The sequence below is a fragment of the Colossoma macropomum genome, unplaced genomic scaffold (genome assembly GCF_904425465.1).
Source record: "Colossoma macropomum unplaced genomic scaffold, Colossoma_macropomum, whole genome shotgun sequence".
In the NCBI taxonomy this organism is placed as follows: domain Eukaryota; kingdom Metazoa; phylum Chordata; class Actinopteri; order Characiformes; family Serrasalmidae; genus Colossoma; species Colossoma macropomum.
In genome coordinates, this window is record NW_023494802.1 from 24211118 (window position 1) to 24231722 (window position 20605).

Genomic DNA, 20605 nt, shown 5'->3' on the forward strand with positions numbered 1-20605 from the left:
AATAATTCACATTGCGGTCATGTTAGCGGTACCTCTCCTCTCTTGGGGTGAGTGATGCGTGTATATCGGAGGTCAGTTTTCTGCCATTTGGGGTTGAGGCTGTAGCCCTGTAGCTGCCACAGCTCGAAGGAGGCGTGGAATGCGCGAGCCTGGACTTTAATGGTGATGGAGTTGATGATGACGGACATGCCCTCCACCACCTTCTCCGCAAAACCGTACTCACTGCGCGTGCACACACACACAGACAACAGCAGGTATCAGCGTTAGAAGCTTATATGTACTCTAAAAACAGATTAAAAAACTTTTGAGACCAACACATCATCAAATTAATTTCAAAACCTCAACTGCGCATTTATACTGCATGAACATTTCAGAATTAATAAAGCAGCAGAAAAGGCCCAGAATTACTTTTAAATAAAAACCTATTGCATTAAATTTGAGAAATGTGCTTCTCATTTTAGAGATACAGTTTTATCACAACAAGGATGACTTTACTTTTATTTAGTTTACTGGATCTCTTTTTATTTTTTTATCATTAATTTGTTGAAATGTGATACTACTTTATTAATTTTGAGACTTTATAACTAAAATAAAAAATGCTATAATGCTATAATAACTATTACTATTATTGTGAGTATTACTGATTTAACTACTAACTTTTACCATTACTATTATAAATAGTAGCATCATTACTATATTAGTTGTTATTATTATCTCTATTATAGTGATTATGCTTTGCCTCTGTCAGAACAGCAGAAACACTGCAGTGTGTTACTGCTCCTCTTATTTCCTGCTATTACAGATATTTTTAGTAAGATCAGTTTCAGTGATAGACTCATTAATGCAGTTTCTCAGAAACTCTATTAGACTCAGCAGTGCATTATTACTCTGGATGATGGCCATCTCTCTCTCACTCACTATCTCTGTTCTCCCCATTCAATGTCTCTCTGTTCCATCTCTTTCTCTCTCACTCTCTCCCTGCATCTCTCTCTGTTCTATTTTTTTCTTTTGCTCTCTCTCTCCTGTTACTGAGCACAGTGTTCTCTTCTCCATTAATCAGATCTTATTATTCAGCACTCAGTCTGACCACAGAACAGTCCACTCTGACCTTTGACCTGCAGTGATGGCAATGGGGGAGGGCCCATTAGGGGGGCGGGGCTCCTCACACGTCCTCATCTCCACCTCCACCTTATCCAGAAACTACAGAGAGAGAAGAGCGAGGAGGGAGAGGGAGAGGGAGAGAGAGAGAGAGAGAGAATCACGTGAATCCAATGAGCTTTTTCTTACAGGTTAACGGCAGACACACACAGCTGTGCAAAGTGCTCTTAAAGATGACTGCACCACAATAAAACATTTAAAGTGGAGTCTGACCTACGACAGTCATTTTCAATGGTGACTGACGCAGATGAAAACCAGCTTTACAGGACTGCGGGCAGGAGCAGGACAAATGTTTAGGTTATGTTTTCTGCAGGAACAGGAAGGAAAAACTCCTGTGCAGAATTCTAGACTGCAGTAAAAACTGGGTATTCTGTGATGGAACTGTACCAAAGGCCACAGCACTGAGCACAATGATACACCTGCAGCTAAGTTTAGAGAAGTGAGAGAGGCAGTGGGCATATAAAAAAACTGAAATCAGTGATTCACTGATCAATGAAGCGACAGAATAAGGAAAAGAGCAAGAAAGTGTAAAAAAGAGAAAGGAGAAATACAGAAAGAAAGTAAATCTCACCAAACAAATAGGGCTCGTCTTTAACTTCGTCCACTGGATCTAGGGAGGGAGAGGGAGAAGGAGAGGGAGAGAGAGAGAGAGAGAGAGAGAGAGAGAGAGAGAGAGAGAGAGAGAGATTTTAGACCATCTGTTCATCTACACAGCCTGACAAATCAGTTTTGTGGGTTGAATCACTTTCAGTGCTTTCAGCTAGTGAGCTGTGCTGAAGCAAATTCACTTGACAAAAAAAAAGGTCACTGGTCAAAGACAACTAATGTTTTCTCCAGACCTTCAGCGAGAACTGAAGCTAATTAAATGCCATCGAGAAGCGAGGCTAACTAAATCCCATCGAGAAACAAGGCTAATTAAATCCCACCGAGAAGCGAGGCTAACTAAAAACCAATGAGAAGCAACGTTAACTAAATCGAAAAGCAAGGCTAACTACATCCCATCGAGAAGCGAGGCTAACTAAATCCCATCGAGAAGCGAGGCTAACTAAATCTCACCGAGAAGTGAGGCTTACTAAATCCCATTAAGAACTGAGGCTAACTAAATCAAGAAGTGAGGCTAATTAAATGGAGAAGCAAGGCTAACTAAATCCCATTGAAAAGCAAGGTTAACTAAATTTCTGAGAAAAGTGAGGCTAACTAGCCTCATTGAGATTTGAGACTTAACTAGCTAAGGCTATCTAAGTCAGAGAGAGAAGTGAAGCTACATATAGCAGCAGTCAGGAGGTTTTCACAGTTAAATACGACAACCAACAGACTAATGTTTACTTTTCTTATTTATTTCCATTACAAGATTAATACAGCTGCAGCTAAAATCAACCCTAGAGCAACAGCAGTGTTGAGGCCAGATTTCATTTCATTTGAAAATGTAATTTTTACATGTTTATCAGTTTAAAATTTTATGAAATCCTGTTTATGGTGTCTTGGAAAATGCAGTACTAAAGCTCACTGGACTTTAAGTCAACTCAAAACAAACAGAACAATACAGGCGGCTCAAAAGATTTAGCACAAAGGCTTTACTCAGTGTGGAAATTTTTTTAGTGCCACTCCCGCTGCCAGACCCTCTGAACCACGGAACTACCATTCCACATCCTTCACCTGCCTCAGGTGTGTTCAGAGTGGGAATGAAATGAGCATGTAGGGCAGTTACAAGGCTAAAAGACGCAGCCCCCCTGCTACAGTGCAGTATGCATAGTACTGGCTAAGCTTGAGTTAGCTCCTGTGACAGGTAATAATTACTGGATAATAGTGGAGCTTAGAATAATGCAAACAATATACACTGATGAGTCACTTCACTGTCCATTGTATCAGCTCCACTGACCATACAGAAGCACTGTGTAGTTCTACAATTACAGACTGTATCCATCTGTTTCTCTGCATACTTTGTTACTCTGTTCTTCTACACAGGACCCCCACAGAGCAGGTATTATTTGGAGGGTGGGTCATTCTCAGCACTGCAGTGACACTGATGTGGTGGTGGTGTGTTAGTGTGTGTTGCACTGGTGCGAGTGGACCAGACACAGCAGTGCTGCTGAGTTTTTAAACAGCGCAATATCGCTGCTGTAGTGAGAACCAAAAACATCCAGTCAACAGCGTCCTGTGGGCAGTGCCCTATGACCACTAATGAAGGACTAGAGGATGACCAACACAAACTGTGCAGCAACAGATGAGCTATTGTCTCTGACTTTACATGTACAAGGTGGTTCAACAAGGTATGTCTAATAGAGTGGACAGTGAGTGGACACAGCGCTCACAAACTCCAGCAGTGTCTGATCCACTCACACTAGCACAACACACACTAACACCCCCCCACCAAGTCAGTAAACAGGGTAACAAAATATGCAGAGAAACAGATGGACTACAGTCTGTAACTGCGGAACTACAAAGTGCTCCTATATGGTCAGTGGAGCTGATAAAATGGACAGTGAGTGTAGATACAAGAAGGTGGACTTAATGAAGTGGTTGACTGGGGTGTGCATGTGTGCGCATGCATACGTATGCAACTATATCTATCTATCGCTCTCTCTCTACATACATACATACATACATACACACACTATATATATATATATATATATATATATATATATATATATATATATATTATATATATATATATATATATATCTTTTCTGAGAACTAGAAAACACTTTTCAACTGCATGTTTGATTACAGAGAGCATCATAGATTCTGTTTAACTGCATTTACTCCAGCATAGTGTGTTAAATGTTTAATGTATATAATTAAATTTATATTTTATGATACATTTTTATTACAATTTTTTATTAGTAATATACATCGGGTACAACTTAGAACATACATGCAATTTTGATCTGATAGTAGTTTTTAATTGTGGCACACCTTTATCTGTTCCAACTTACCAAATGTCAGAAAAAAAAATCTGTATCATTCCTCAGTGGTTTTGTTTTTACATCACTCGCTAGTGAACCATGTTGCACAAGCTTATTTATTACAGGTGGTACTGTACTCTATTTTAAAAGAGTGATCAATCAGGACAAAATTACTAAATTTATTATCAATATGTATTACTTAAAAGACTTAAAGGGTATTTTACATATTCAGTATTTCTAGGACAGTTTCCATTTGCACCTTAACACCTGTCAGGCTTCCTGTCTGAGTTTCAATTTCACTCATCCTAACAAACACAGCTGTGAAAAACTCTGTTAATCCACACTGTAAATAAATAATTAAATATACAAATGAATCTGTAAAATGTTAAAATGTGCAATGAATGAATGAATGTATGTATGTGTTACTTAAATAACAGTAATCTATGTTTTCTCAATGAGAGTAAAAATCTGTAAATAACTCTTTAAAGAACTACTTTAGTGAACAAAACCCGCTCTCCTCCACTGAAGCGCTGCTCGATCCAAGATCATTAATGTAGCAGAGCTAGCTAATGTACCTCATTTAAAATCACTTTTACAGTCATTGCACTCATTTACACTAATAACTAATTCATTCTAAGTAAGTTACTGAGTACAGTATTGGACTCGGTATTGGCAAGTACTAAAAAATACATAATTGGTCTGAAAAAAATGGTATTGATGCATCCCTAGTTGGAAACAACTGTACAGCATTAAAATTTAGAAAGTCTTAAGAGTAAAAAGAAATTTTTCAGCTTTTTAAAAAACAAAGATTTATTTTTTTTCTACACAGAAGCACTCCCCTATAAAATCACCCTAATAATTCCAAATTGATGAATTCTTGTAGTTATTCAAGTCATATGGTAATTTTTTTTTTTCATCACAATATGTAATCAATATGTAAAAAACAATGTTGCAATGTTAGTTTTTTCCAATATCATGCAGGCCTATCTTGAATTATCGTGATATATTTTTGCGCTGTCTCCACTGACACAGAGCTCACTGAAAAGTGTCATCTGAGCTGAAAAGGCCCAAGGGTCCACGTTCATCACACGGCTGCACTTGCTGATGAATGAGCAGACAGATGTGCTCAGCTGTTTCTGGCTGTGATCACATGAACAGCTCAGAGAAGGACCGAAAGTGTTCTCTACTCACTCTGATGGCGGCCTTGTTGCAGTAGACACGGGTGACGGCCAGCCAGGTGGGCAGATCCAACATGTTCTGCAGAACCTCCTCATCCAGCTCCAGGTTAGAGAGCTGACCCTCACCCTTCAGTGTGCTCAGGTTGATCTTATCTGGAGAGAGGTTCTTCGTAAACCTGCACAGGAACACAGGAACAGAGCAGAAAGTCAAATGAAATGACCTCAGCAGAACCGAAAAGATGCCCACAAGGCTTACGCTGACTGTCAAAAGTTTGGAAACCAAAAAAAAATTATTTTTCGGTCGATTTTCAAGATTGTGAATATTGATAAATATAAATGAGCACAAATTAATAAATTAACAGCTGCTTTATGATTACTAAACATTTACAAGGTTTCTTCTTACACTGAAAAGTAACAGTGACCAGTGTAATAATATTTTCTTCATATATTTAGTATCCTTTATTTGTCTTTTGTCATTTTTCTCTCTGAGCTCCACTTATAACATTTGTGTGGTTTTATGTACCAAAGAGAGTCATAATTCATTTCTACATGTCCATTTTACAACCTCTCTTTCTCCCCTACAATTAACCCCATTGGAGTTGAAGAACTCGCCAGCATGTTAAATTCTCTTTTTCTATATCTGTTCCTGTATCTTTGTGATAACCCAGCACAGAAATACAGTCCAAACATTTCCTGAATCTGTAGAATCGCCCTTTCCATTCCATCTTGTCACGAGATCGCATTATAAAAATAAATAAGGCCTTCCCTGAGAAAGTCATCATCTGGATGGCAGCATATCTTGCCAAAACATGTACACCGATCAGGAATACCATTATGACCACCTCTTTGTTCCCACGCTCACTGCCTGTTTTATCAGCTCCACTTACTATATAGGTGCACTCTGTAGTTCTAAGATTACAGACTGTAGTCCATCTGTTTCTCTGCATACTTTGTTAGCCCCCTTTTACCCTGTTCTTGATTTGGGTGGTGGATCATTCTCAGCACTGCAGTAACACTGACGTGGTGCTGGTGTGTTAGTGTGTGTTGTGCTGGTACGAGTGGATCAGACACAGCAGTGCTGCTGGATTTTCAAACACTGTGTCCACTCACTGTCTACTTTCTTAGACACTTCTACCTTGTCAGTCCACCTTGTAGATATAAAGTCAGAGACGATAACTCATCTGCTGCTACATAGTTTGTGATGGTCATCCTCTAGTCCTTCATCAGTGGTCACCGGACACTGCCCACAAGATGCTGTTGGCTGGATATTTTTGGTTGGTGGACTATTCTCAGTCCAGCAGTGACACTGAGGTGTTTAAAAACTGCTGTGTCTGATCCACTCCATGTTATGCCTGATTGGTGTATATGTTATTCAGCATTAATGGTGCCTTCACAGATGTGCCAGTCACCCAACGCCCTGTGCACTAATGTACCTCTATACCATCATGAATTCTGAATTCTGGCTTTTGAACTGTGCACTGATAACAAGCTGAGTGGTCTTTAGCCCAGAGGACACAGCGTCCATGATTTCCAAAAAAATTCCAAATTTTGATTTGCTGGACCACAGAACACTTTTCCACTTCGCCTCGTTCCTTTATAAATGAGCTCGGCACAGAGAAGGTAGCTGCATTTCAGGATCCTATACTGTGTTCACAGACAGTGTTTTTAATGCAGTGCTGCCTGAAGGCCCAAAGATCACGGCCAGCAAAAATACTGGTATTTGGCCTTGACCCTTGCGTACAGAGTTCTCTGCAGATTCTCTAAATCTTTTAAATGTTATTATGTACCGTAGATGATGAACAGCAAAAGCTCTTTGCCATTTTATGTTGAGAAATATTCTTGAATTGTTGCACTATTTGCTTGTGCAGTCTTTCACAGAGTGGTGAACTCCTCCTAATCTTTACTTCTGAAAGATTCTAAAAAGACTTTCTTTATACCCAGACATGTTACTGACTTGTTGCCAATCAACCACCAGGTGTTTTTTTTAGCATTACACAACTTTACCAGCATTTTGTTGCCCCCGTCCCAAATTTTTTGGAACGTTTTGCTGGCATCAAATTCAAAATGGGCATATTTTTCAAAAAACAATAAAAATTTCTGTTTATCTTTCAAGCATTTTCAAAGAAATATAGGGTTTAAACGATTCGCACATTACTGCATTTTGTTTTTATTTACATTTTGCACAGCGTCCCAACTTTTTTGTAAATGGGGTTGTGTTATCTATAGTTTTTGTACACTGAACTGGCAGAGAAAAAACATTGTTAGTCTTTTCTGTTGAGAGATTTCTCAAATGACTTTTTACTGTCATTTTCCTCAGTTTATTTTGAGTTGGGTGGAACTAAACATGGCACAGGCCACATCAGATCTGGAAGCAGAGTTAGCAGTGTGTATACAGCTCTGGCCTAAATGAGTGGGGCTAAACGTCTGTAGGCTGAATGGGTGGGGCTAACTGTTGAATGGGTGGGGCTAAACAGCTGTAGGCTGAATAGGCTGGACTAACTGCTGAACGGGTGGGGCTAAATACATATGGGCTGAATGGGTGGGGCTAACTGCTGGATAGGCAGGGCTAAACTGCTACAGACTGAATGGGCGGGGCTAAATGACTGTAGGCTGAATGAGTGGGGCTAAATGGTGTGGGCTGAATGGGTGGGGCAAAATGGGTGAATGGGAGGAGCTAAATGCTGTGTGCTGATAGGTCTGAATAGGATATATTTAATTTAGTTGGTTTTGTGACATCACAAAAACAATGAACTCGTAACAGCTTTTTTTACAGCTCCGTTTTTATGGACTGTGTGTTGTGTGGAGTGAATAGCATGGTTTAAAACTTGAATGTTTATTAAACTCTGTAAAAAAGTATAGAAAACTAGTTTTTCCTAGTTTTTCATTTAAAACATTTCAGCTCAGAGTGAGTCTCTGTTTCACCAGCTTATCTGCAGAAGTGAATAATAAAGGCTGTGTGTGTTTAGAGATCATGGCAAGACTACTCAGAGCTGAAGGCCATTAGAGTGAACTAAAGCGGAATAAAGACGCTCACTGAGAGACCAAACCTCCAGGATTTTACGGCTAGATTACATCTCAGTCTCTCATTACACACCCATTACACTCAGGCTGAGGGCTGTTTACAATCAGGGACAGTATAAATTTATCCAGAGCAAAGCAAAGTTACCACTGCAGAGGTCTGTGTTTCAGGCCCAGAGATCCAGAATTCCAGAGTTCCCCACTCAAGAAAATAAATCATCAATGAAAGAAAGTTTCAAAAAAGAAAAAGACCAACAAAATGAAAATGAATCCAATTTTCATGCTACACAAGCTATAAGAACTGTAAATCGATCAGATTATTATGAACCAACCAACACACTATTATTAATTTACATGCTTTTAAAGTTGTGTGATCTAGTTGACTTTAATACTGCACAGATAAAGTACTAAGCATAAAATAATTTACTTACTGTGTTTAGACGTTGTTTAAAATGAAATGTGAGGGACAGGTATGTTTCAAAAACACAGGTAAGAACAAATATTAAAAATAAATAAATGTTTATCTAACAAAGGGATGAACTTAGGAATTAATTTAAAATTCAAGGAATTTATTGTAAAAAATGTACAGAGCACCACTGGTGACATCCCATATAAATAAAAATAATGTGTGGCCACGCCATATTAATGTGTGGGAATGAGATAATTAAGTCGTGGCCATGACTTAGAAAGGCTTGGGAACGAGATAATTAAACCTTGACCTCAGCTTAATAAGCCATGAACTTGTTCCCAAACCTTACTAATTACTTACCCACGACTTAATTATGTCATTCACGCAGCTAAGTCGTAGAATTTAGTAAGGTGTGGTAATGCCTTTACTAAGTCATGGCCACAACTTAATTAACTCATTCCCACACGTTATACAGGGTGGCCAATTTTATTTATACACGATGTCACCAGCGAACCTTCGTAAAAATGTTTAAATGTAAGGTGGCAAACAAATATAAAATGATGGTTTGATCATTATTGTGTATGAAATGTTTGGAATCTCTTGTTCTTGCTTCTGTTTTTGTTTTGTCTATTACAGTATGTTCGGTTAAAAAAAGAGGAGGCAAAATAAGCTACAGCCTCAGCCTACACCTACTCCCTGACTCAGGTGTGATTACCTAGCTGCAGTGTGACTCCCTGACTCAGGTGTGATTATCTAGCTGCAGTGTGACTCCCTGACTCAGGTGTGATTATCTAGCTGCAGTGCAACTCTCTGGCTCAGGTATGATTACCTGGCTGTGGTGCGATTACCAGGTTCAAATGCAATTACCTGGTTTAGGTGTGACTACCTCGCTCAGGTGTAACTACCTGGCCGCAGTGTGTAGTGAACTGGAAGAGGATAAAATTGAACACTGATGTTACTGATATCGGCTGCAATTAAGGACTCGTTTTCATTGGCCATTAACATATTGGCTGAGAAATTCCATAATTGGTGCATAGTTAATTAAAAACAATTATCTGTGAGGTGATTCCTCTCAGATAAACTCACTGTATTCAAGATAAAAGCCAGACAATAAACCTGCTCCACAACTTCCCTGCCATCAGAGCAGAACCAGACGTACCACATCAGAGGACACCCCTGGAGCCAGATTCCATAAAAACTGCATTTAAAACACAAATCTGCATAACAAACAGCTCCGACCACTTCAAACGCTCATTTATTCTCCTGATAAACAATCAGAACACATTAATGCTAATAAATGCAGACTGGGTTACTGCAGGTCACACTGTACCAGAGGATGTTAATAAAATCTAAACTGAATCCTTTATCAGAGTGTGTGATGGGCTTAACGATAAAACACATTTATATATGCTCATTTACACGATCGCCATCATCCAAACTGAGGAGCAGGTGGGAAAATTCAGTAGTCTGATTCTCTATAAATTTGACATTTCTGTGCTCTGCTGATTCTTATTTGATTAGCTCTGATTCAGAGCCAAATCTGATTTTGATCTAAGCAGATTCTGATTGTGTGGAGTGCATTAATTTGATTCTGAGCTTACACTGTTTCAGTGCTGATGCTGATTCTGTGCTGAATCTGATTCTGTTCTGAATCCGATTCTATACAGTTTATGATTCTAGTCCTGAACTGGTGCTGATTAGTGTTGCACCAATACTGATACAATATTGGTATTGGTGGTGACATTTTAACGCAGTATTGGCATCGGCGATGGGGATACCGACATATATAACTGATACCACGAAGCAACTTCTGACGTGTGCATACACATCAGTAGGCAGAACTAAACAACATGTCGGTGGTGTGGGGTGACATACAGCGGTAAAAATGCTCATGGCAGAATCTGTAACGGCAGCATTTGGTGAGAAAGACACGTTAACGGAGCCGCTTACTTGAACGGCTGAGCGGATTCTTTCAGTAATCACTCGTCTGCCACCGTGTGGTCAATTACAGTCTGAGTTAAGGTTACTAAGAGCGGAAGGAACGACCAGACTGTTGGTGTAATTATAGCATTTAGCCTCTATTCAGCCTTTGGCATAGCAGTCCGCTAGCTGGGCCTGTGCGTCCACTAACCCCACCTGTGGTGGCCTCTGTCAGTCAGTTGTATCACTCAGCAGCGGGGTCTCGTGGCCAGGTGCTTTAACCAAGCCAGAAAAAAAAAGAAAAAAAAACACTGCAAGTCACTGATACGGACAGTGTTAATGACAGCGATATTTATTGAGCTGACGCTGAGAGATGCAGTGCGAGTGAACAAGACGCACACGAGACAAACGACTCGAGAAATTTGGATGTGAAATAACATTCAGCTCCGTTTTTGAGCCAGAGAAGTTGCTGTGAGCTGATGTGTAAACACCACAGGTTTATCTGTATACTGTTCAGTTGTTTTTAACTCTTCTGCACAATAAAAATATTTTACATTTACTTATATTGTTATACATGTTTCTTATAACTAATATTATATTATATAATAGTAAATACTAAATGCATACAGTAAACCAAATCAAAAAACAAAGTTTTCTTAAGCATCTAATAATATAATCCAACAAGTAAATGCCATCTAGCCAAGTTGAGTGAACACAGATTTTACCAAAATAAAATATTTTAAAATGTAACCGTATAAATAAATATCAGGAATTCTATGTGAGTTAGGTTGGACAGAGTTAGTATTGATACTCTGTGTCGGCCGATACTAAAGGATCAGCTATCAGTATCAGAAGGGAAAAGTGGTATTGGTGCATTTCTAGCGCTAACGCTGATTCTGTGGAGTTTATGATTCTGATTTGGTGCTGATGCTGATTCTAATTCTGTGCTGAATCTGATTTTGTCGAGATTAAGACTCTGATTCTGTGCTGAATCTAATTCTGTAGAATGTTTGATTCTGAGCTGATTCAGAATCTGATTCTGTGCTGATGCTAAATCTGATTCTGTGATGATTCTGATTCAGCGCAGATTCAGTGCTGAAGCTGACACGTAATTTATTATTCTAAATCTGTGCTAATGCTGATTCAGTGCTGAATCTGAGCCGAATGTGATTCTGAGCTGAATGTGATTTTGTGCTGTTATCTGTTACCCAAATGGATAAAATTAAATAGTCTGGTTCATTACTCTGAGATGAGATGAGGCTGTGTTATCTACCGCACTGCAGTCCTGTGTTCGCTAATGTTCTTTCATGCAGCTGTTCCTGAAGGGAACTCCCTTAACTAACACACACACACACACACACACACACACACACACACACATACACATACACACACACAAAATAATACAGACATAACACAATATCTCACGTCATAGAGGCACAGTACATTATTGGATGTAATTGAAAGCAGGACAAGGCTCTCCACTTCCAGCAGTGATAATAACAAAAAAATAAATTAATCAAAATAAAACAGTAATAAACCAACACTGGCACATTTAATTTTGACTTGATTAAAATATATCACATCAGATATATTTTATCATAACATAATAAATAACATAATTTAGGATTATCCTCAATGTCCAACTCTAAAGAGTAGAACCAACAGGAAGTCACACCCAGGATCTGACCAACAGCCAACTGCTGGTCCATCATAATAAACAGCATTACTATTACAGAAAGGGAGAATGTTGTGGGTTAATATCAGCGCTAAGCACTGTTGCAGGCGACTGTTTGAGTAATTCTGAAACACACTCTTCAAATCTTACGAAATCACTTTTGAAGTTTCATTACAGTCTCAATCCAATCCCTCTGCTCTAAATACTCAACTCTGACACAGCTGGACTAGAACTGAGAGTCTCTAAATCACAGTGAAACTGTGCAACACTCCTTGGTCAATGTGGTTACTGTAGCTTAAAAACTCTACATGTATCCTGCTATATATTCAATTTACATTACGTAATAATTTTAAACATGATTACGTAAAATTACACAGACACATATGTTATATTAACATTTGGTTTACATTCTGAAATAAGACCAGAAGAGCCCATAGATATAAGAAGGAACCAACCCAACCCACAGGAATAAGAAGGGAACAGACCGCAGGAATAAGGAAGGAATGGCTCAGCCTCGCCTGCAGGAATAAAAAAGGGACTTGCTCCTACAAACAACAAGAAATCCAGCCATAGGAACTGGGTCCATCCTGGGGAAAAATAGACTGGCCTGGCCCACAGAAATAAGAATGAACTAAGCTGCAGGAATAAGAATGGACTTGGCCGCAGGAATAAGTGGGATTAGCCCAGCCAAAAAAAGGAAAGTGCCTGTTCCATGGGAATAAGAGGGGACTGGCCAGAGGGAAAAAAAAGACAGGAACAGTCCAGCCCAGCCTAGCAGAGCAAGAATGGACCAAGCTGTAGGAATAGCTCTTAGAAATATGAGCAGACCGGGCCATAGGAATAACGACAGGCCTGTTGAAATAAGAACGGACAGGCCTGTTGAAATAAGAAGGGAACCAGCCCAGCCTGTAGGAATAAAGGGGGTGTGGCCCAGCCCATAGAAATAAGACGGGATCAGACAGGTCTGCAGAAATAGGGCCCAGAGAAATAAAGAAAGAGTGGCCTGGCCCACAAGAATAAGATGGGACCAGACCAGCCTGCAGGAATAAGGAGGATCCGGCTTGGCACACAGAAATAAGACCGGGCCGGACCGGCCCGAGGGAATAAGGGGAATAAAGAGGGTGTGGCCTAGCCCATAGGAATCAGAAGGGGCCAGACCGGCCTGCAGGAATAAAGGGGCTGGTTCAGCCGTTAGGAAAAAGATGGGGCCGGACCGGCCTGCAGAAATAAAGAGGGACTGGCTCGGCTCATAAGAATAAGAAAGGGCCAAACAGGCCTGCAGGGATAGAAGAACTGGCTTGGTCAACAAGAATAAGAAGGGGTCGGTCCGGCCTGCAGGAATAAAGGAATAAAGAAGGAGCGGCCCGGTCCGCGACAATAAGACGGGACCAGACTGGCCTTCAGGAATAAAGAGGGACTGGCTCAGCCTACAGGAATAAGAACAGACCGACCGGTAGGAATAAGAAGGGACTGGATCAGCATGGGCCAAAGAAATATGAAGAAATTTGAATAGGAATAAGACACAAACAGATATAACAATGCAGGCATAAGAACAGACTGGCCTACTGGAATAAGAATAAAACAGTCCAGAGAAATAAGAACGGGGAGAAGGAGGACACGTCACTGCTGCTGGGCGTCATGAGAGCAGGATGAGTATGTGTGGAGGATGTCGGACGCAGTGGGAGCGAAATGACTGATTCCAAATCAGTGTGAGTAGAATCTGTTCTGATTGTGAGCTGAGTGAGTCGCTGGCAGTGAAAGAACCGTGACTAACACACACCGCACTGAGCATGTGCTTTACACCCACTGCCTGCCCATTGAACATGAGGCAACACACAGAGTGAGAGGCAAAATAACAGCTGCAGGACACGAACCAGGACACGAGTCCAACTGGGGCATCAAACACTGATCTATAAAATCTGGGGAATTTCTCAGTGAGCCAGATCACTTAAAGTGATAGTCAAGCCAAAAATTTCATGTACCCCGTAGGAATGCAAATTTAGACAAACTTATTTGTCTGATAACTGACCACACTGAGCCAGTGATCAATCCTATCCGAATAGGGCTTTAGTCTCAACAATTAGTCCTGCCAGTTAGCATTTAGTTTTGCATAAGGAGATGGGTGATGCCAGTTTACAGCAGGATGTCTGTTCATGAGCGATTTGCATGGGATAAAAAATCTCAGTATAAATGACAGTGATGAAGCAGATACTCGATTTAAGCATTGCCTTCACTCCAGATAAAAGTACAAAAGATGTTAGAACTCTTAATTTATCCATTGCTTCATTCACCCTGACCTTTTACCTTCCTGTCCTAATGCAGTGAGTCATTAGAAAATGGCAGAAAACTATAAAAAAAATTAAGAAGTGACTAGAACTCCTGATGCTTTCCAGTCTTTTTTATTAAATCATATATTTCATCAATAGCCAAAATCGATGATTTAAAAAATAAACACTGAGCTACACTGTGGACAATGAGACACACAAAGATCAACTAAAATTCAGGTGTTTATTTTAGCTTAAACCAATCAGACAGTAAAACAAGCCTTAAGGCCTTTAGGTTATTATTTTTTAATTTTAAATCATATTTTAGGTAAAAAAAAAATAAATAAAACAAACAAGATGAATTGCATCTTGGCACCCTGAATCGAAATCTAATTGAACTGTGAAGTGCCCAAACCTAATGACCAGCTGGAACAAGCTAGCCTGCTAGACGTCTAATAACACCAAAAGCAGGGCGGGGTTAGAAGTGAGGCTCGTCCAACAGGAGGAGAGATAAGAGTCATTTTAACTGACTCCATTTAATCCAGCTGCAGTGCTGTGGATCACCTGCACAGGTGTTTTCCTGCTGATTCAGCTCCAGAATCACATTATCATTAGGAATGATGCCAAACAGGTGCAGGAAAAACAAGAAGCGGTGCAGGAGGAGCTAGAAAGTCTGGATAAGTGGGTAGAAGTAAGAACACCAACGCCAGAAGGCGGTGAGTGAATGCAGAAACAGTAGAAAGTTAACAACCAAAAACATAATAAAGGGAATAAGGGAAAATAAAGAGGATTAAATTAATATTAAAGGAAAATTGAAGCAAATGTAGAATCAAAGACTCCAGCAGGCAGAGCTTCATTCATGTTTAGGTGGAGCTGTGCAATATTTATCATTACTGCAACAAACAGCATCGCAATATGCTTTTCTGAACATTTCGTGAACATCATTAGGGCCTAAAAACAACTCCCTCTGCTTGTTTAATTAAAAAGAGCAAGAACTTAGTCCTGTTTAATTGGATTTAGTGCAGCACAGTGTAAAATTCTGAATATAAATATAATATAAATATAAATATAATATAATATAAATATAATATGTAATATAATATATTATATTATATAATATAAATATAATATACTGAATTTTTCTTTTTTGATAGCATTTTTAAAATGTGGTCTGTTCTAACTGATCAGATGCCAAAAAATGAAACAATGCGACACATCCTGTATCATATAAAACTTGAAGAATCGTGACATTACATTTTGTCATGTTGCTCACCCTGTCACACTTAAAGATGGTTCTTCAACGGTTCTTTGGTAAAGATAATGTCTCTACATAGAACCATGAACACTCAAAGAACCATCTGTATGCTTAAATGGTGAATAGTTCTTCAGATTGATAGAGAATGTGTTTCATATGGTTCTACATAGCACTAAAAATGGTTCTGCTATTGTTATAATGTCAAGCTTGTAAAAATAAAAATATATCTATTTTAGTGATGTAGAACCAAACACAACACATTCTCCACCATTCTGAAGAACCCTTTCACCATGCAAAGAACCATTTAAGCACACCAATGGCTCTTTCGTGTTCATGGTTCTATATAGAATCATTATAGAACCAAGTTTGGGGCAAATTATTTGCATATTTTCATGAATAATAAGCTGATTTGAGATGTATGGATATTTATTCAACATTCAGCACCAGTGAGGGCAGAAAAGGGACTGATTTTAATACATTTTATACATAAATACACTTCTGAGCTTCTGACACTGAGCTGGAAATGAGTGTTTACTGTTAGGCTTTTTGCTGCCAAACAGAGAAGAAGCTGATTTAAAGATTAAAAGCCTATTAAATTAGCTGCGCTAGTTAGCTCACCGGCTAGCTGCCTACTTAAACAGAACAGAATCTACAGCAGCGCCTCTCATTCTGAAATAAAAGAGGAAACAGCGATTTATACTCGATTAGGATCCATAAACAAACACAAAACCAAACGGCATTACAGCTTAATGAAGATTTAAGGCCACAGCAGCTTTAGCATTCATTTCAGTTTAAAAAACAAAAGAGCTCCGGCTGTCTTTGTTACCGTTACCTGGACAAATGCTTCAGGATTTGCTTTTTAATGATTCCCGCCATAATCCCGCTGCTCTCCCGCATCCAAATGTCCAATATTTAATCAGATTTTTCTCTAATTTGGCATGTTTTCGGCTAACTGGCTAGCTGGCTGAAGACGGCCAGCATCTTTAGGCGCTTAGAGCTCCGCCCACTGCTCCGCCTAAGTCCCGCCTATTGCGCTCTGATTGGCTGACGGACTAAACTGGGTGTTAAAAACACGCAAAATAAACCCGGCTCGGTTTTGCTTAAAGGGGAATCCCACCATTTTTTCAAAATTTCGTAAGAATTAAGTCCTTGAGAGTGATTCAGTTGTCTTTACAGTGGTGGTGATAGGAACCAGGGGTCGCCATGACTACAACACAAATAGACATTTTATTTACAATCCAAAACCACCAGTGAACCGGTACGTTTCTTCTAAGTTTTATATGGAATGTTGATGATGGGAAAATATCGGATAATTGGAAATAAAATAAGTTTTCTTTGGGGACTATTTTGCCTCACAGCGCCCTGCGTATTATGTATCCCTCCACCATGAATGGAGTTTAAGTTCTCAAAACTATCATGAAACAATGTCTCAGACATCAGGCAGTGAATTCATAACCATTTCATGTAGTAACTTTCTGTGAGGGAGCTTTTAGAGGTGGCCGTCTGGTTCCTATCACCACCACTGTAAGCAATGCTCACTCAATAAGTTTCTCTAGAGCGGAGCATTTCACTCCAAACCACTCTGAATGACTCTGTTTGCATTTTAACCACCTAATTGGTTAAGATGTAAATAAAATATCTATATTTGTGTTGTAATCATGGTGACCTCTGGTTCCCATCACCACAACTGTAAAGAAATCTGAACCATTTCACACCATACCGTTCTGAATGACTTTGTTTACATCTCACACACTAAATTATGGGGAATTTTGGGAAATTGGTGGAATTCCCCTGTAAGCCAGCTGGTAAGTTTTGCTTTTATTCATCTTTGACAAGAGGACATTTCACAAAGCAGGATTTCTCAGTTAGCCAGATAACTTAAGCCCAAATGTGAGGACTGTCCAACAGGAGTGTCCCTCAGCTCTTTTTTCTGTTGGACAGGCTTGACTTCGGGCGTAAGTTATCTGGTTGAACCCCTCTCAACAAAACATTTCCCCCACCATCACACAAAACACAAAGAGAAACAGTTTGATTAAATGTTTTTTAGTGCTCACAGAAAGGATGTTTAATTAGCTGTTGTTGATGATTAATGTAGAATGTAGGAAAGTCTTACAGCAGCACACAGAGTTCTGTTTACTGCAGAAGTGAAACTTGGGCGGATGTTCCCTGATTGAAAGCCGTTATGTGTCTTTAATTGGAAGCTCTGGTGATTTCCTCACAGTTCTTATCAACCAAACCAACAACGTCACAAGGGAAGCTGAAATGTTCTGGCTGCTACACAGACCAGCACACACTCTTAACAAAGATGGTTCTTCAAGGGTTTTTTAGTAAGGAAAATGGTTCTATATAGACCAATGAACACTCAAAGAATCACTTGCATGCTTTGCATGGTGAAATGGTTCTTCAGATTGATGGAAAATGTGTTGTATATGGTTCTACATAGCACCAAAAAGATGAGATATATTGTGATGATGTTAAGCTTCTATCAATAGCAGAACCCTCTTTAATGCTATGTAGAACCATTTACAGCACATTATCCATCAATCTTAAGAACCATTTCACCATGCAGAGAACCATTTGATCATACAAAGGGTTCTATATAGAACCATTTTCTTTACTAAAGAACCCTTGAAGAACCATCTTGTTTAAGATGTGTGTGATGATCTTACAGCCTCTCTTTTTACTGCACCTTCAAGACTGATATATGTAAATGAGCTTTGTTCTAAATGGCTGTGTCTCATTCAAAAAGCAGGCCAGGCTAAAACACTCTTTATAACTTCTGTGTGAATGGGCGGGGCTAAACTGCTGTACGGTGAATGGGCGGGGCCAAACAGGTACATGCTGAATGGGCGGGGCCAAAATGCTGTAGGCTGAAAGGGCGGATATATTTAAATTAGCACTTTTTGACATAAAATGGGCACACCTCACTATAGGGGGCGGGGCTCGTGGGGGAAGTGCCACCTATCTGTTAACGTAAACTCTGCACTGTACAGGACGCCGAGGGGGGAAGTGAGGGTGCTTTGGGAGCAGGAATGAAACGCGAACGCATGATGTGCAGTTCTGTCACAGAAAAGCACTGAAGGGTATCACTATATTAGAGCGCCATCTAGTGACGCAACAAACAAAAAACCTGTACTCCCCAAAGCAAAATTGCTAATAATTCAATTTTAAACTTGTCTTTTTCAGACACGAGGACCGATGAAATCCCAGTCCGTTTGAATACAAACCAGGAGATGAACCGGTCCTGCATTACTAACATGTCAATCATCAACAATATTACCATTATAAGAGTTATGATTACACTCATATAACATATTTTATATTTTTTATATATTTTATATATACTCATATTACATATTTTAATCATAAATATTATAATTACTGCTTGGCAACCAGACAAGAGGTCAGAAAAGTACTTATTTTATGTTATATATTATGTTACATATTCATGTTTTTACATACAGCTTCTGATGTATTTTCAAAATAAAATGTTTGTTATTCGTTATGGTTATACTTTCTCTCTGTTACTTGTTACTGGGAGGTTTGTAGTTTATGGTGACTCGATTGCTGTACATACTCTCCAGAATTAAGGGTTATGAATGTGTTCAATACCTCCCTCATGCCCTGGATGAATTATTTTTGTATTACATTCGAAAATCAGCGACATTACGCTGCTGAAAAGCCGCGACTTTTATTTTGAATAGTGTCGGAGAGGAAGTTTTGATTTTGACGGTGTGTTCTCATCTGCTGAGTGATGTCTGCATAAATAAATATTTCCAGACATTTAAAGCCGTTCTAGATGAAAAATAGAGATTCTACTTTGATGGTTGAGCAGGTAAGATCGTCTTTAAACCTGAGATTTGAGCTGAAACTGTGACATTCAGATTTAGACCTGCAGTTCATCTTTATTCTCGCTAATGCTAACGGCTAACGCCGCTAATGCTGAGACTACAGAGTCAGTTTGAATAATTTAATCAGTTTAATTATTTAGAATTGAGAATCTGATTTATTATTATTATTAAGAATTATTATTACAATAATTTATAATAATAATAATAATAATATTCGAGGCTTAAGCTGGCTTCTTGTTCGCCAGCTTCTTATTCAAATTTTACCGTTCCACCTTAAATGGTGCAGCAGTAATTACTAGAACGCCTCAGGATACTGAATGTAACTGCTGCACCGTTTAAGGTGGAACGGAAAATTTGAACAAGAAGCTGGCGAATAAGGCGATGACCTGCTCTATTTTCAGTAATTTTTTGTGTATTTCTTGTTCAGTTGAGGGGATTTTAAAATATGGGTGTGCTCTGTGGGTTTTAGTCGGAGGTTTATATATATCCTATAATTTACACTTTATAAACATTAAAAACCTGTACAAAATATATATTATCTAAGATAGGCAGTGCTCTTAGGTCCCACCGCGCCCCCAGTCGGATCATAATCATATTATGACTTGTAATGACTCAGGAATCCGAGACATATGACAAAAATATTATATCACAATACTTCTCACGATCCAAGTTATGCATCACGATATTTAGTCTCTTTGAGATCTAATAAGTTGGAACAGACAAAATAGAACCTGTAGTGACACAAAGTACAATAATGATGATGATGATAATACATACAATAATAATAACCATACAATTACAATGATTGTATTCAGTGTTTTACACACTGTACTGTGTTAAATCTAATTAATCAGGCCTAATTATGCTGATTATGCTCACTTTGAAATGTGTAGTTAGTCATTGTTCCTTAAGTACTAATGATAAAGTCAGGAAAGTGTATTTATCATGATAATGATAAAATATTA

At 39.0% G+C, this 20605-nt stretch overlaps 2 protein-coding genes across 2 annotated transcripts in view; one reads left to right on the forward strand and one right to left on the reverse strand.

The window, feature by feature from the left end:
• uhrf1bp1 (UHRF1 binding protein 1) overlaps positions 1 to 16781 on the reverse strand; it is a 36685-nt gene extending 19904 nt beyond the window's left edge. The window contains exons 1-5 of the mRNA XM_036592149.1: positions 16622 to 16781; positions 5259 to 5421; positions 1730 to 1768; positions 1109 to 1200; positions 33 to 222 (exon numbers count right to left, since the gene is read on the reverse strand). Coding sequence (XP_036448042.1) covers positions 33 to 222; positions 1109 to 1200; positions 1730 to 1768; positions 5259 to 5421; positions 16622 to 16686 — 549 coding nt within the window. The 5' untranslated portion in view covers positions 16687 to 16781. The remainder of the gene's footprint in view (positions 1 to 32; positions 223 to 1108; positions 1201 to 1729; positions 1769 to 5258; positions 5422 to 16621) is intronic.
• Positions 16782 to 19482: 2701 nt separating this feature from the next.
• The window catches only part of ap4b1 (adaptor related protein complex 4 subunit beta 1), a 30455-nt gene continuing 29332 nt past the window's right edge, over positions 19483 to 20605 (forward strand). Inside the window, exon 1 of the mRNA XM_036591039.1 lies at positions 19483 to 19624. The gene's annotated coding sequence lies outside the window, so the exon portion shown is untranslated. The remainder of the gene's footprint in view (positions 19625 to 20605) is intronic.